Source organism: Lachancea thermotolerans (assembly GCF_000142805.1).
Source record: "Lachancea thermotolerans CBS 6340 chromosome E complete sequence".
Taxonomy (NCBI): domain Eukaryota; kingdom Fungi; phylum Ascomycota; class Saccharomycetes; order Saccharomycetales; family Saccharomycetaceae; genus Lachancea; species Lachancea thermotolerans.
Window position 1 is genome coordinate 1148241 of NC_013081.1, and position 14442 is coordinate 1162682.

Genomic DNA, 14442 nt, shown 5'->3' on the forward strand with positions numbered 1-14442 from the left:
TCATGAAATAAGCATTATGAATGCTCATCGCATTATTTTAGTTTCAGACCTGGAACGGTAAACACAACAGCCAAGACCGCTACCCCTCCCTTGCATGAGCTCTGACATGAACGAGTTAGATGAGGAATCATTCATTCCGTCTTCATTACTGGACTCGGACGACGAAGCCGATGAGCTGCCTCAGGACTGGTCGCACATAGCAAAGCTCAGCAAAGGCCAGGTCGTGGTCCCCAAGAGAGGCGAAAAGGACTACGAGCCTGATGGCACCAATGCACAGGAACTGCTCTTGCACAAGGCCAAAACCGTTATGTTTGACTCACTTTCGGATGCTTCTCGTGGGTCGGTGGTGAAGAATTTGATTAAGGCCTACTACGTTCCAGACCTGCATAAAGCATGTGTGCCTCATCCCAAGGGTAGCTTTATGCACACCATGGGAAAGGTTGATAGAGACGGTGCGTGTTGGCTTTCTTTTTTCGAGTTTGTTTACCTCGCTGAGAGAGGAACCATAGCGCCATACTACAAACGCAAAGAGAGTGAGGACCATGCGCTTGATCCTTTTCTAGGGATCCAAGACCTGTACATGCTTTTCAAATCACAAAAGGAGTCCGATGAATTCGCAGTGTACGCACATCTGAAGCGGCTCGGATTCATTGTTATGCAAAGTTTGCAGAACTCTGCGGAAGTAGGTTCTGTTGGGCAATTCGAAGATAGCGCAGTTCAAAAACTTCGGCTGAAGTTTTGCCAAACATTTGAATCTCTCTCAAAATCGATCTCAAATCCTTTCACTCTACCATTTTACCATCCTCTCCAATATCACCTTACGCGATACTGTACGTCGGCTCAGATTTATGAATCACTAAACAAGCTAATTCCGTACGCTGCTGCCCCAAAAACTCTAGGAGAGCTCCAAAAAGACTTGCGCATGGAGAATGTATCTGCAGGGATATGGAAGTTTTCCTTTGATGTGTGGAAGCCTCAAAGTAACTTCAGAAAAAAAACACCTGGCCTGCCGGACTTCCAAGTTGTTGTTTTTAATAAGAATTCACACAAAGAAAACTTCCCAACATACCATGAAATGAGAGGTCTACTAAAGATGCTTAATTGTAAAATGGACTTTTTGAATGCACCAGCAAACGAGCAGGCAAAGTCAGCCGAGACTGAAGCAAACAAAGGGGCAACGAAAAAAAAGTCGAAGGCTAATAAAAAGTATCCACCGCATATTGAGCAACAGAGGAGAATAAAAAGAGGCTACAGGAGTTTTGTTTTGGCCACAATGGATGACGGCCTGGTCAGCTTCATAAGAATAACAGAAACTGACTTTGGCTCCGAAAACGTTTGGTTTAAACCCAATAATGTTCCATTGAGAAAGGAGAAAAGCGGGCCAAAAGCAAGTAAACACAGTGAAGAGGCAAAAGCATCAAAATAGAAGAAACCCCCTCTCGCACTTCAACCGCTGTACCGAGAATATAAGCTCTCATCAAAAACTGAAGGGTTATTGTAGAATGAGGTTGGATTTTGCTCCAGCGCCTGGGTATCGCTTTGCGCGCCGCCACTCATAAGACCGGCTAAACCGTAAACCTGTCTCTTGGGTGGGATCGGCGGAACAGGATTTTCCGAGTTGAGCCCGGCACCTGAATTTCCGCCGTAAGTCCTGGGCGGAACAGGCGGTAGTCCTGCTCCGGCATGGGTATGAAACTGACCTTCATTTGATGTTTCTGAAAGGCTGAGCTGTCCAAAGTCACTCTCCATTTGTCTTAGTGACGGAGCTGTCTTCAATTCGTCGATGCTCCGTTTCGCAGAAGGCGAAGAGGCTAAATCAGAGGTCATCTTGAGTAAGGCATCATAAAAGTTTAGACCTTTAGGGAGGTCGTTGGCGAATACAGAGAAGCTGGTGAACGCCTGATTCAACTTCTTGTACAATTCGTTTCGTTCCAATGAATTGGGATCGTTTTCTGAAGCATCCTCATTGACCCCTGTCAGCTTAAATAATTCATCGAGACTTATCTTAATAGCGTTTATGATGCTACTTTGCTTGAAGATGGTCGCCTCTATCCTTGTGCTTAAGGGCTTAAACTTTTCCAGCTCTTTTTCGAATAGCTGCTTCAAATTGGCGTCTGAAGCGCCCCGCTTCATTATTATTACATTGGTGATATCGTCTTCATTGACGTCACGTTTCAGGTCCTGAACTATCCTCGACCTTTCATCCTTTAGCACTTTAAGTTTCTCATGTTGCTCGGATATATACCCAATCTTTGATAAAATTTCCTCGTTTTTAGAATCATCAAGATCAAGCAGGCTTGGCTCCTGGCTTTGGAAAGAGCTCAGCTGATCCCACTTTTTTATTAGGGTGTTAGAGTTTCTTAATAGATTAATTTCATGTCTGTAAGGTTCAACAAATGAGAAAAGCTTCTCGTCAGATTTGGACGCAGCAACTAGGGAGGATTTGAGTTTCACGGCATTTTCTTTGCTTTCAGTGGGACTTAAAGCTAATAGCTCAAGAACACGTTTCCTTTTCTCTATAATCAGCTTCATTTGAGCTTCAACGTCGTTGTAAGGGCTGGAACGAACCGATCTTGACCAAGAGTTAACCTGGTCTCTCATAATCGATAGTTGGGGATTCCCACTAGAGCTTTTTTTTCCCGTCAAAGTATAGGTATCACGCAGATCACGAAGTAGCTTGGGTAGAGTAGTGAACTCTATGAAAGAAGAATATTCCCAGTCTGCAGTATCAGCAACTTCTAGCTCCTTTCTTAAAAGCGCAGCTTTTTGTTCAGAATAAATACTCTCCTTCTCATACACCTCCAATGGAATTATTCCCTTGAACAGTGCGTCAGCAGGTTCTGTCACCTTTTCCATATATGTATCGAGCTGCTGAGGAAGCGTCTGCATTTTTACAGCATCCATGCTTTTTATCGACTCCAGCGAGGTACTTGGGGGTACGCTGTCATGGTAGATAAAATCATTGTCTTTGACAAGCGTCTTCTGTTTGTCGGCGATCAACGACTTTATAGACTCCAGGTCAATACTATCTTTCACGTAAAGTTTTTGAGCCATTGCGGAGATGATAAAGTCATTGGCCGATTGCAAAAACCCTATTGCATCCCCGAATCTTCCAGCTTGTTCCAGAGCAAGAGCGTTATTATAAGCTGAGATACTTTTGTAAACAGAACACTTGCAACTGATGATACTCTTCCACTTCGGTTCTCCATATGAAACTTCTGAGGTGTTAGTATCAGGGTTGCCATTGAGGGTATCGAGAACTTTCTGATAAAGGGAGGACGCCATAAGAGACAACTTAGCAATTAAAGACGCATGTTTCGTGACGTCTGGACCATTTATCACTTTGAGCAGGAAAAGTTCTTGTGCCTCTGCATGGCATATATCAGCGAGAAGCGACGTATTTTCAGCTTGGAGGTCAACAGATGGCGAGTTAAGAAAGTTCTCGCTCAGGTATTGAAATATTCCAAAGGCTTTCGACATGTAAGTGATTGATACCTTGATGTCGCTTTCAAGTTTATCCTTGGCCACTTGGGTCATTAAAGCGCCCAGGTTATAGAGCACACTAGACTTCTCAAAAGCCACTGTACGCTGGGTGTATTTTTGAGAGGCGCTCTGAGACGTGTAACTTGCATCGTACCAAGTAAACTCCAGCTTCAGCTGTGTTGAGTTATTACCCAGGCGAAGATGAAGCTGCTCTAAAAACGCGTAGTACAGGAAATTCTGTTCCAGGAGAGCTTCCGGCGCAAGAGTCCCATTAGCGTTGTTCCTCAAGTGATCCAAATCCTCAGCTAATTTTGTGTTGAAGAACTGGCTCCACGTGGAGGAGCCATATGACCTTTTGAGATATGCAGCTAGCGCCTTCGACCAATTTATGCTCTCTGTATCCTTGACCTTTAATGGCAGCAAAAGCGTCTTCATGGTACGCAGTGGTGGAGAAGTTTTGTCGGCTCCTTATATTTCGAACCTTTAATGAATTCTTCAATACGCTGTATAAGATTCCCCTTTATATGGCTCTGAATATGATCTATATCTCTGAACATTCGTCGCTTATTACATCAAAAAATTTAGAATGCGTCGAAGCATAACCAAGTAAACCTTTAATTGACGGCGATCCTGTATTAAGTCAGTTTTTCAGCAAGCAAATGCTCGTAACTAGACTGCATGGCGGAATTCTTCGGGGTTCTAAGACCCAATCGCTTTTCTCGAGAAACCTGACGTGTGCTAGAAGTGCTCTTCAGGCAGCATCAAAGAATGATGCAAAAAAGCCTAAAACCGCGGACTTTAATCCTCGTCACCTTGGCATCGCAACAGACATTTATATCCCACCTTCCTTTAAAAGTTTGCCAAACTTCTTTACCCATCCGATTGTCTTCAGCAACGCTCTGATTAGACGGATATACACCTTCGGCTTAAATACTGTCCAGGTTGCGCTCTTTAGATATCAATCTGGCTTCAGACCTAACTTCCTATTATGGAAAAACAATGCAATTGATTCATACGTGCAAGCCAACAAGGCGTTCGCAGCTCGTAAAGTTTCCTCGATCAAGCCGCGCGTATCTCTGTGGGTTGAAGAAGCGCTCACAGCGAGAGCAAAACAGCTTCCTAAGGACTTCGAGCTAGATTGGCAACTAGTGAAATTCTATGAAACGCCCAAGCTTGTTTCAGTGCAGGCGATGATGATCCCAGGTCGACCTCTCGAACACATTCAACTAATCTATAAATTCAACACCAAGCAGCGACTCATCAAACTGAACAAGCGCACAAATGAGACCGAAAGTATGAATAGAGATGTTTTGGACTATGTCGCATTTTTGTGTGATGCTTCAACAGATGACCTAATTCTGATGGGTTCGGTTTTCGAAAGCAAGCCTACCGATAAGTTGCCAAAAAACTACGAAGATAATATGCAAACGGCAATTCAAAAAATGAAAGAAAGCGGGGATCTCTATCGCATTAAAGACAAATAATTGTGCGCCCTTGCTGAGATGTAACTTGTAAATAGCTCTAAAGTGATTCAAATTAATGTTTATCATTCCTGCATGACTTTCAGAATAAGCGACAATTCAGCGTCAGCTTAATATTTATCAACGATTAGAAAAAATAAACATTTACTTACATGTTGTTCATGACATTGACATAACCCCTAGCTCCTTTTTTCTTACGCTTAGTGCCAGGCTGACTTCCTGGAGCGCTTACAAGAGAAATCAAGTCATCTAGCCCGTTCGCTTTCTTTCCTGATAGGTTTACTGGCGGGGTTATCGAAGGGGAACCCTGTCTAACCGCTTCTTTCGACTCGCCTGCTTCGTTTGTTGCTATGAGAGGTTCACCCGTGAGAGGATTGATCGGAGCAACGAATCCAGCTGTCCTCGCAGCTGCGCCACCAGCGACCGAACCAGAACGGGGTTTCACCTTTGGAGATCCTTCAAGCTTTTTCTTAATGATGGGTGGTGGAGGTGGTGGGGTGGAAACTTGCTGCTTTTCCTCCTCAGAGGCATTTTTGTTGACCCATCTTTTTAGCTTTTCATCATAGTAGAATGCATTTTTGTGACCCAATTTGGCCTTAATGGGCTTTTTCTCATTGTTTTCCTTGCGCAGCCAGCCGAACCATGAGCTGCCATGCTCCTTTTTATCAGCCTCTTCTTGTGCCTTTTTCTCTTTGTTCTCTTTAGCTTTGGCCTCACGGGCCTTGGTCTCTTTGGCGAGCCTCCGAGCTTCCGCGTCATCTTCCTCGTCATCTGATTCATTCTCAACAATGTCATCATACTGTTCCTCCGAACTTGAGATAGGAACGGGCGTGAAAGCCTTGAAATTTGGGTTTGAGGCCGGCTTTATCACCGGGATGGCATGTGGGCTTAACACGTCATCGCTACTCTCCTCAGTAAATTCAGTTTTATCTCTGGGTTGGAATCTAGGCTCGCTTTGCACCTTTGAGACACTTCCAAAATCAGCTTGCAGTTGACGCTCATGCTTGTTGCTCTCATAAATCCCGTCACCTTCTGTGGGCTCATTCTCCTCGATTTTTTCAGTGTTTCTTGAAGGCTCATCGACACGCTCAGGTACGCTGGTGTCTTGGGTGTTATATCCACCGTATGCAAACATATTGAGTTCTTCTTCTAAAGGTTTTTCCAATGTATCGGGAACATCCTGATGCTGGGAGGAAACAATCTCCTCAGTTTCAGCAACTGGATTTTTTGGTGCGTATGGGTTATAATTTGATTTTGCTCTTTTCTGGGCGGTCACAGGGGCATAAGGGTTCGCGACAGTTTCGAAAGCTGAGCCCCTTGAACCCAGAGGTTGTGGCTTTGCTTGCGCTTCTTCGCTAGTGTTTATAGCGAACTGATCACCTAAAATTTCCGATGTGGTCGTCTCACCAGCTAGCGACATAGGCCCATCATTATCGTTGGTACCTGGGTTTTCAGTGTAAACAGGTGCACCCTCGACAGTGCTAGAGATGCTAGTCGCGGCGGGCTCAACTGGATGCTGGAGCTCGTTAGAAGTCTTACCAATCGGAGCAGTACCTAATGCCTCATTAGTTTCCATGGAAGCAGGCACCTCGGGTTGCGATGTAGACAGGGGAGGCACAACACTTCTTTCATCCAAATGAGGCTCGTAAGAGCGGTTTTCTGAACCTTCAAAATTGATATCATCATCTTTTTGTTCTTTCAAGGTAGATTGATCAGTACTTTGGCTAAGGTCTTGCTGGCTAATGTGACCTTGATGGATAGAACTATCCGCCTCTGATTCGATGCTTGAGTCGAGCTTTGGGGCAGCAAAACTCAAAGGAGCTTGTTTCGGAGAAGAAAGAGTCGATATGTGCGATTGTATGCTACCGCGTGATTGTATGCTGCCTCTTCTGCTATCGTAAAAATCAGTACTGCCACTAACAGGAGGAGGGGGTGGGGTAGAGAGATCTGCGAGCAATTCACGATTGATGCGCTCAAGCCTTTGAGATTTCTTTGTTTTCGATCTATTGCTTGAAATGAGAGGTGGATCAAACGCTGTCCTGTTCGATTCCTCAACACTTGCACTATCCTTTTTGTCTTTTCTCAAGGAGGTAGAGAAAATTGGGGGAGGTGTAATAGCCGAATCCGGGGGATCCCTAGTCTTAATTGGGGAGCTTTTGTACAGTGTCTGGACAGGCGAGTTCAGGGAGCTGTTGGAAGCTGCCATAGGTGTATAGTGGTTTTGAGTTGTCGCCCAAGGACTTTGAGGTTGAGTTTGTTTTATATCATGAGGTGGCTGGCCGCTCCAAACTTGGCTCTTAGATGGCGGAATCCCAGGGGCAACAAATCCATTGAGCTTGTTATTAAAATGTGCCCTATCAGATTCGGCTTGAGGTCCTGTACTCAATATCTTCTCCTTTGGCTGGAAGTTGGGTACTAATCCAGCGTTGAGCGAAGCAGCTGGGTTAAATGATGATCCCTGTTGAGATAAATCAAGTTTGGACCCATTTCTAGAGCTTCCGGGCGTGAAATTCTCAAAGATTCTCTCAGAAGTCTTGTCCGCTACCTCTTCATTGTCCCCTCCAATGAACTTGTTAAAGGACTTATCGAGTTGACCCCACACCTGACTCAGCTTTGGCTTGCCCAGCCAACTACCGTTCGTGCCTGTTAGTTTTGAAGAAACAAAGTTCAGCCGCGCGCTTACGGTGTGTGCTATATGGCTGTTTTTTGGAAGTGACTTTAAACTTAGGGCTAATTGGTCTGTATATCTCGAAGCAGCCGAAGTCAGACCGTAACCAGTTAAAGCAGCCGCATGTGCAACCTTCTGCAGCAGTAAGTGGTCAAATCCTGAAAATTTTGGGTCTGCTAGGCTATGCAAGTATTCATAGATCTCAGACAGGAAATAGCTCTCAGAAGAATTCATACTACCCACAGTTTGGAATCTCACGCCGGAACCAGGAATAACCTCGTGGACAGACAGTGGAACGTCAGCAATCACAAATGATGTGAAACCCTCTATAACCATTCCTCTTTGACACAAAAAGACTCCGAACTCAACAAGGAACTCTAAGCATAGAAGTGGAAGTTTTTGCGTCTTAGCGGAATCATTCTCATGTTGGTGGTTGACGTTGTTTAAAATTGCAGATATGATCATCTTCCAGTTTTGCATAGCCCAAAGTTCCTTTGAAGGATTGACGCTTAATTCCTTGATCACACGCCTACTGTTACCGACTGATACCTGGAATATCAAGGCGAGGAGGTTCACCGAGAAACTGCCACCGCCTTCATTCGACGACTGAAACTCCTCATGTAAGTAAATATCAACAACATCCGACCACTTGTCCTTTCCCAAAAGGCTCCCAAGTATCAAAGCCAGAGCAAAGTCGCGCTGTGAAAGCGCCAAGTCCAGAGCTTGAAGATGGTTGCCTGTCTGGAGTGCAGCTAGAACCTTTAATTGACTGTTTTCATCCAACTTATTTGAGTTAAAACCCCCCTTTTTCATAGATGATGGTTGCGACAAAAACGGTAGCAGTTCGTCCGAGTCATAAAGTGCGTGTGAAATATCTTTCATGGTTGATTCCGAAGAGAGCTTTAGCTTCAGGATCTTCCAGATACAGATATCTTTGAGCGAACTCAGCGCGCTCAGCTCTGTACAAGCGTCAGCTATCCATTTATCAACATCCTTAGTCTTTGTTTTGTTTTTGACCAAGGGGCCAGGGAAACTTTTCATTAGGTTTGATGGTTTGGAAACCACATCATAGCCAACTACCGATATCGCTTGTCCAGGGGCATTTGACGAGAGGTAGTTGTTCGGATCGATTTTGGGAGGTATGGCGTAAACTATTTTAGAGGATTGACCCCAATGAAAAATAGGAAACTGCCGGTGAAAGGCAATCTGAGGATCGACAGGCCGTTCAGTTGGTGTTTCTGCGACCAATTTTGCCCTATTAACCCCCGTTTTTGAAACATAATGTGGAGCTGGCTGCTCGAATTGAGGATTTACAGAATAATCGCCAGTTCCTCCATGAGGGGCAAGATGAAATTGCGGTTGAACCGTTGGTGCGTATTTCGATGAATGCGCTGGTGCATAAACACTAGAATTCGAACGTGCATGTGTTCTCCTTTGGGAATTAGGCGACAACGCCGAAGGCCCAACTTTTGAGAGACCTATGGTTTTCAAAGCAGGGACCACTTTAGGCCCCACCTCTGTTTGAGCAAGCGGATACCCTGCAGGCTTATTTGCCATAGGTTCCTGACTATAATAACGTGGACCAGGAGCGTTTAGCTGACGCCCTGAGCTACCAGCTGAGCCAATGCTTCCACTGGATACGTTACTAAATGCTCTCGATCTAGCTTGCGCAGAAAATGCCTGCAATGAGTTTTGTGCCCTAGGAACATCCGAATTTGCATTCGAAGGAGCGTACCTTCCGAGAGCAGAAGCATCGGTCGCTGATGACAATGGTTGTGGGACTTTTGAAGGTGTATATGATGTATGCGAACCTTGCGACCTAGGCACTAGCGGAGGCGCGTAAGGGTTGGCGGTCGGCTTAGAAACGGGGACATTGTGTGGTGAAGGTGCATTTTGAATAGGTTGAGTATTTGCCAAGGAAGCCGGACCGTAGGAAGCACTGGGAGCGTAAGAAGTAGGAGGTACACTCGGTTTGTTGACGTAGGGAGAGCTTACCTGTGCTGGTTGGGGTGCGCCGCCAGAAACAATGGAAGAACTCCTCAAAGGCACAGTGTTGTGGTGAATGGGCGATGTGATACTTGATGAGTTCCCAGAAGGCAGAGATGTAGTGGAAGCACCAAAAGGTTTAGCGTGCGCTGCCTTCTTCGGTTTTCTTGGAACAAGTTCAAGCGGAAGATCATATGCGTCTGACTTTTTCTTCTCTTCATCCAGCTTTGTGTGAATTGTGTCCAAAGGTTTGACATTCGGTTTAAAATTTTGGGGGAAAGCGGGCTGTACGGCAGGGACCACAGGGTTTATAAATGTGGGCTGTGGGACGTATTGATTTTCTTGAGGTAAGTGGGGATCGTTAAAAACTTTGGGTTCTTCCCGAGGAGTAATATGAGCGACAGGCCGAGAACTTTGGATCAAGGGTACTCCCGAGGCCACCTGTGACGGTTTGTACTTATTGAAAGGAGCCTCTGGAGCTACGGCAGAACTTGGCAAAGCAGGAGGATCCTGTATTTTTTCATTTAATAAACCTGTATCTGGTTGTGTCGCAAGGTTTTCATTGATTTCTTCGTCAGATTCTAAAAAGCTGTCATCGTCATCAAGTAGATCGTCATCTTGTTCGAGAAAAGAGAATTTCTTTACCGGTTCTTCCGCCTCAACAGCTTGCTCAACTGGCGAAGAGTCCTTAGGTTCTTGACTCTCCTCCTTTTCCCAGGGCAGAGGTTCTTCGCTCTCATCCTTTTTCCAGGGCAGAGGTTCTTGACTCTCCTCCTTTTCCCAGGGTAGAGATTCGTCACTGGCGTCCTTCTCAGAAAATAAATCCTCGTGACGACTAGTACTCATGTTGCCAATTGAAGTGCCATGGTGCGCCGAATGTTCGTCTCCGGTTGCATTTCCAGGCACAACTGGCGCATCAGCTGTATGCTCAGCACTCTCCCAAGGCAGCTGTTCTTCATAGGAATTAGGATCACCACTTTCAACAAAAAGAGCGGATGCAGGATTGTCTGGTTGAGAGATAGCACCTATTTCTTGTGAGCTAGTGTTCTCCTGCTTGCTTGATAGTGCGGGCTTGGAATGATCAACATCGTTTTGCTCCCATGGTAACCGTTCGTCACTCCCACTATTCTGGAAAAAGTCATTCTCATGTTGAGATGTCATTCCCGACCCCATTCTGGTTCCATCTTTGAGCGAGTCTTCATTTTCACCGAAATTTTGGACCTCGGCCTGCACAGCAGTCGATTTTTCCTGTGGTAACTGGCTATCCGCAGCTGCAGCCTCTTCTTGGACGCAGCTTGTGCCCGAATCATCCGGTAACACCAAGCTGGATTGATGGTTCAAGCTCTTTACATCATTATTTGATTCTTGTCTCTCCTCGGTTAATTCGATTTGCGGGGAAGTTGGGCTTTTTGACCCTTCATCGTCTCTTTTAGACGCCAAGTGCATATCTGTTCCATTTTTAACTTCTTCTTCAGCACTTTTAGGTAGGTTGATGCTTGTTAGCTGCTGCTCCTCGGGGTTTAGAAAAGAGGTGCTAGATGTTGTAGATGCTGTAGCTGGGTGCGAAGCTTTGGGAAGTTGTTCATCGAGCTTTACACCAAGCTCATCGAGAGATTGCGACTGGTTGATAGGAGGAAGAGTTCTTTCTTCATCTGTTTCTTCAGTTGTGTTTGATTGAGGATTCTGTTGAGCTTCAACCGATATTGCGGGGTCAGAAGCACTCACCGCCTGTTCCAAATCTGCTGGATGGCCGATGTGTTCATCTGGTGCTCCAGACGAAAGAACTGAACTTTCCGTTTGTATTTGGTCAATGGAAAGCAAACCGCCTTTTAGCTGTTCTGAACCTTGCACATGGCCTTCCTCGGTGCCGGCGCTTTTCTGTATTTCAGCTTTATCAACATTGCTCGGGCTGCTAAGCAGGCCTGAGTTTTCATGTGCTCCAACGGCAGATGGTAAGTGCTGACAAGGTTCCGCGAGGTAATCAGTTTTCACCGCAACTTTCAGCACCTGCTCAACATCTATGTTCCCAACTAAGCCAGGCTCACCTTGGACTTCAGTAGCTTGTGGTTTACTCCCAGACTCGAGAGAGGCATGACCATGAGAATATTCGGGAGGTTCAGAGCCACTAACAATATCCTTTGTATCTACTTCTGAAGTTGTATCATTGAGAATCATATCTACAGCATTCTCTTGTGCAGGAGGAATATCCGCTTCAGTATTGCTCTCAGACGAAGCTCGATTTTCCGCAGGAGCGTGAATTTCGCGGAAGTCGCCCTCGGTGGCCGTGGGCTCCGAAAGTTCATAGACGACATCCTTTGGTGCTTTCTTGGCAGCACAGCTTTGCACTGATTTAACTGCCTGGGGGCCTTCAGTAACTGCAACCGAATCAATTTCGGTTATGCTTTCTGGGGTCGATTCTGAGACTTCGCCAGCTTCAGATTCAACCGTTGCATGCTCGTTTTTGGCGTATAAACCGGCATCAGAGCCCAGAATCTCTTGGTCATGAGCTTCATCGGCACCCTCTGAATGCTCGTTTTTAGCTTCGGCCTTTTTTTGTTTCTGCCTCTGCTTCTTCTTTTGATTTCTCCTCTTTTTAGCGTCTGGTCCCATCTTTATTTATAGCCCAATTGCTCGATAGGGGGAGGACGATCGCTCAAATTCGTTTGGGCTTAAGGATCGTATGTCAATTCCGCAATCCTTTCTCGAGAACTCTCTGAGTGCCTCTTTGGAATGAACTGCGTTCTGACCAAGCTATTTGTTAGCGTCTGATCTACTAGTTTATAGATTTCGCCACCTTTTTTCCTATACGCGACCCAAATTATTGTTAGCACGTACGAAAAGATCAAACACTCGATCTTTTGGTAAACAGAATCCTAGGGGAGCCGAGGGGGGCGGAAAACCAATTGTCTTCTGCCGGAATTCGATTTAAAACTAGCGCTGAGAAGATGTGATGCTCACGAAAGTTACCACTCTTCGTCCGTCATTAGTTTAAATCTTTCACGTGAAGTGCTTTCGAAATTGGCGGCACTTGATCTTGAAAAATTTTAGACATGAATTATAGGCGATGCGCATCATATAACCTTAAAGCACGGCAAGCTCAGGGTCTAGAACCTGTTAAAACCTCTATTTAACCATGGCAAGGCGTGGACCTAAAACCAACAAACAAAAATTGGCCCCCGAGAAGGAGCGCTTTATCCAATGTTGTTCGGATATAACATTGGAACTGACGAACTCGTTAACATCGGGTTCCACCAAGGAAACCAACTTAAATGGGCTTATCACTAAGTTTTCTAAGAAGTACAAGCTTAAGCAGCAGCCCCGCTTGACAGACATCATCAACTCTATCCCCGACCAATACAAAAAATACCTTCTCCCTAAGCTAAAAGCCAAGCCGGTGCGAACCGCGTCAGGCATAGCGGTGGTCGCTGTCATGTGCAAGCCCCATAGATGCCCTCACATTGCATACACTGGTAACATCTGTGTTTACTGTCCTGGTGGACCAGACTCCGACTTTGAGTATTCTACACAGTCGTACACCGGTTACGAACCCACTTCGATGCGCGCTATTCGCGCCCGTTACGACCCTTACGAACAAGCTCGTGGTAGAGTCGAGCAGCTCAAGCAACTGGGGCACTCGATCGACAAAGTCGAGTATATTATCATGGGCGGTACTTTTATGTCCCTTCCAAAGGATTATCGTGAAGACTTTATAGTCAAGCTGCACAACGCCCTCTCCGGTTTCAACGGTAATGACATAGACGAGGCTATCCAGTTTTCGCAGCAAAGTTTGACTAAGTGTGTGGGTATCACTATCGAAACAAGACCAGATTACTGCACACATACGCACCTCGACGACATGCTGAAGTATGGTTGTACGCGTCTAGAAATTGGCGTGCAGTCTCTTTACGAGGACGTCGCTAGAGACACGAACCGTGGGCATACTGTGAAGTCAGTTGCTGAGACATTTTGTGTGGCCAAGGACGCAGGCTACAAAATTGTCTCGCATATGATGCCTGACTTGCCAAACGTTGGTATGGAAAGAGATATCGAGCAGTTTAAAGAGTATTTCGAGAACCCTGCTTTCAGAACAGACGGGCTTAAAATTTACCCAACTCTAGTCATAAGAGGAACTGGTTTATATGAACTTTGGAAAACAGGCCGCTACAAGTCTTACAACGCTAATGCCCTTGTCGACTTAGTCGCTCGTATCATGGCTCTAGTTCCACCCTGGACTAGAATTTACCGTGTCCAGAGAGATATTCCAATGCCTTTGGTGACTTCTGGTGTCGACAACGGTAATCTGCGAGAGCTAGCGCTGGCGAGGATGAAAGATTTTGGCACAACCTGCAGAGATGTCCGTACGAGAGAGGTCGGAATCCAGGAGGTCCATCACAAAGTTCAGCCCGACCAAGTTGAGCTCATCCGCAGAGACTACTACGCCAACGGCGGGTGGGAAACATTTTTGTCATATGAAGATCCAAAGCAGGACATTTTAATAGGACTTCTGCGACTCAGGAAAGCTTCCAAGAAGTACACTTACAGGAAAGAGTTCACCTCCCAAAGAACGTCTATTGTCAGGGAGCTGCATGTCTATGGTTCAGTGGTGCCTCTGCATTCTAGGGACCCGCGTAAGTTCCAGCACCAGGGATTCGGCACACTGTTGATGGAAGAAGCAGCGAGGATAGCAAAGGAAGAACATGGTTCAGAAAAAATATCGGTCATTTCTGGTGTTGGTGTGAGGAATTACTATGCCAAGCTAGGTTACGAATTAGATGGCCCCTATATGTCTAAGAAGTTGTAAGTGCAGTATCCTCAGTCGCCTTC

At 45.7% G+C, this 14442-nt stretch overlaps 5 protein-coding genes across 5 annotated transcripts; 3 read left to right on the top strand and 2 right to left on the bottom strand.

Moving 5' to 3' along the window:
* Positions 1-94: 94 nt before the first annotated feature.
* Positions 95-1426, top strand: SEN54 (tRNA splicing endonuclease subunit SEN54; the record flags this gene model as incomplete). The annotated part of the gene is made up of 1 exon (XM_002553995.1): positions 95-1426. The coding sequence occupies one exon, from the start codon at positions 95-97 to the stop codon at positions 1424-1426; it is 1332 nt and encodes a 443-aa protein (XP_002554041.1).
* A 20-nt stretch (positions 1427-1446) lies between these two features.
* Positions 1447-3918, bottom strand: BRO1 (Bro1p; the record flags this gene model as incomplete). Its single annotated transcript, XM_002553996.1, has 1 exon — positions 1447-3918. The coding sequence occupies one exon, from the start codon at positions 3916-3918 to the stop codon at positions 1447-1449; it is 2472 nt and encodes an 823-aa protein (XP_002554042.1).
* A 224-nt stretch (positions 3919-4142) lies between these two features.
* On the top strand, positions 4143-4967 carry MBA1 (Mba1p; the record flags this gene model as incomplete). The annotated part of the gene is made up of 1 exon (XM_002553997.1): positions 4143-4967. One exon carries the CDS (start codon positions 4143-4145, stop codon positions 4965-4967), a length of 825 nt encoding a protein of 274 aa, XP_002554043.1.
* A 145-nt stretch (positions 4968-5112) lies between these two features.
* On the bottom strand, positions 5113-12228 carry SEC16 (COPII coat assembly protein SEC16; the record flags this gene model as incomplete). Its single annotated transcript, XM_002553998.1, has 1 exon — positions 5113-12228. The coding sequence occupies one exon, from the start codon at positions 12226-12228 to the stop codon at positions 5113-5115; it is 7116 nt and encodes a 2371-aa protein (XP_002554044.1).
* A 523-nt stretch (positions 12229-12751) lies between these two features.
* Positions 12752-14419, top strand: ELP3 (Elongator subunit ELP3; the record flags this gene model as incomplete). Its single annotated transcript, XM_002553999.1, has 1 exon — positions 12752-14419. The coding sequence occupies one exon, from the start codon at positions 12752-12754 to the stop codon at positions 14417-14419; it is 1668 nt and encodes a 555-aa protein (XP_002554045.1).
* Between the last annotated feature and the right edge of the window lie 23 nt (positions 14420-14442).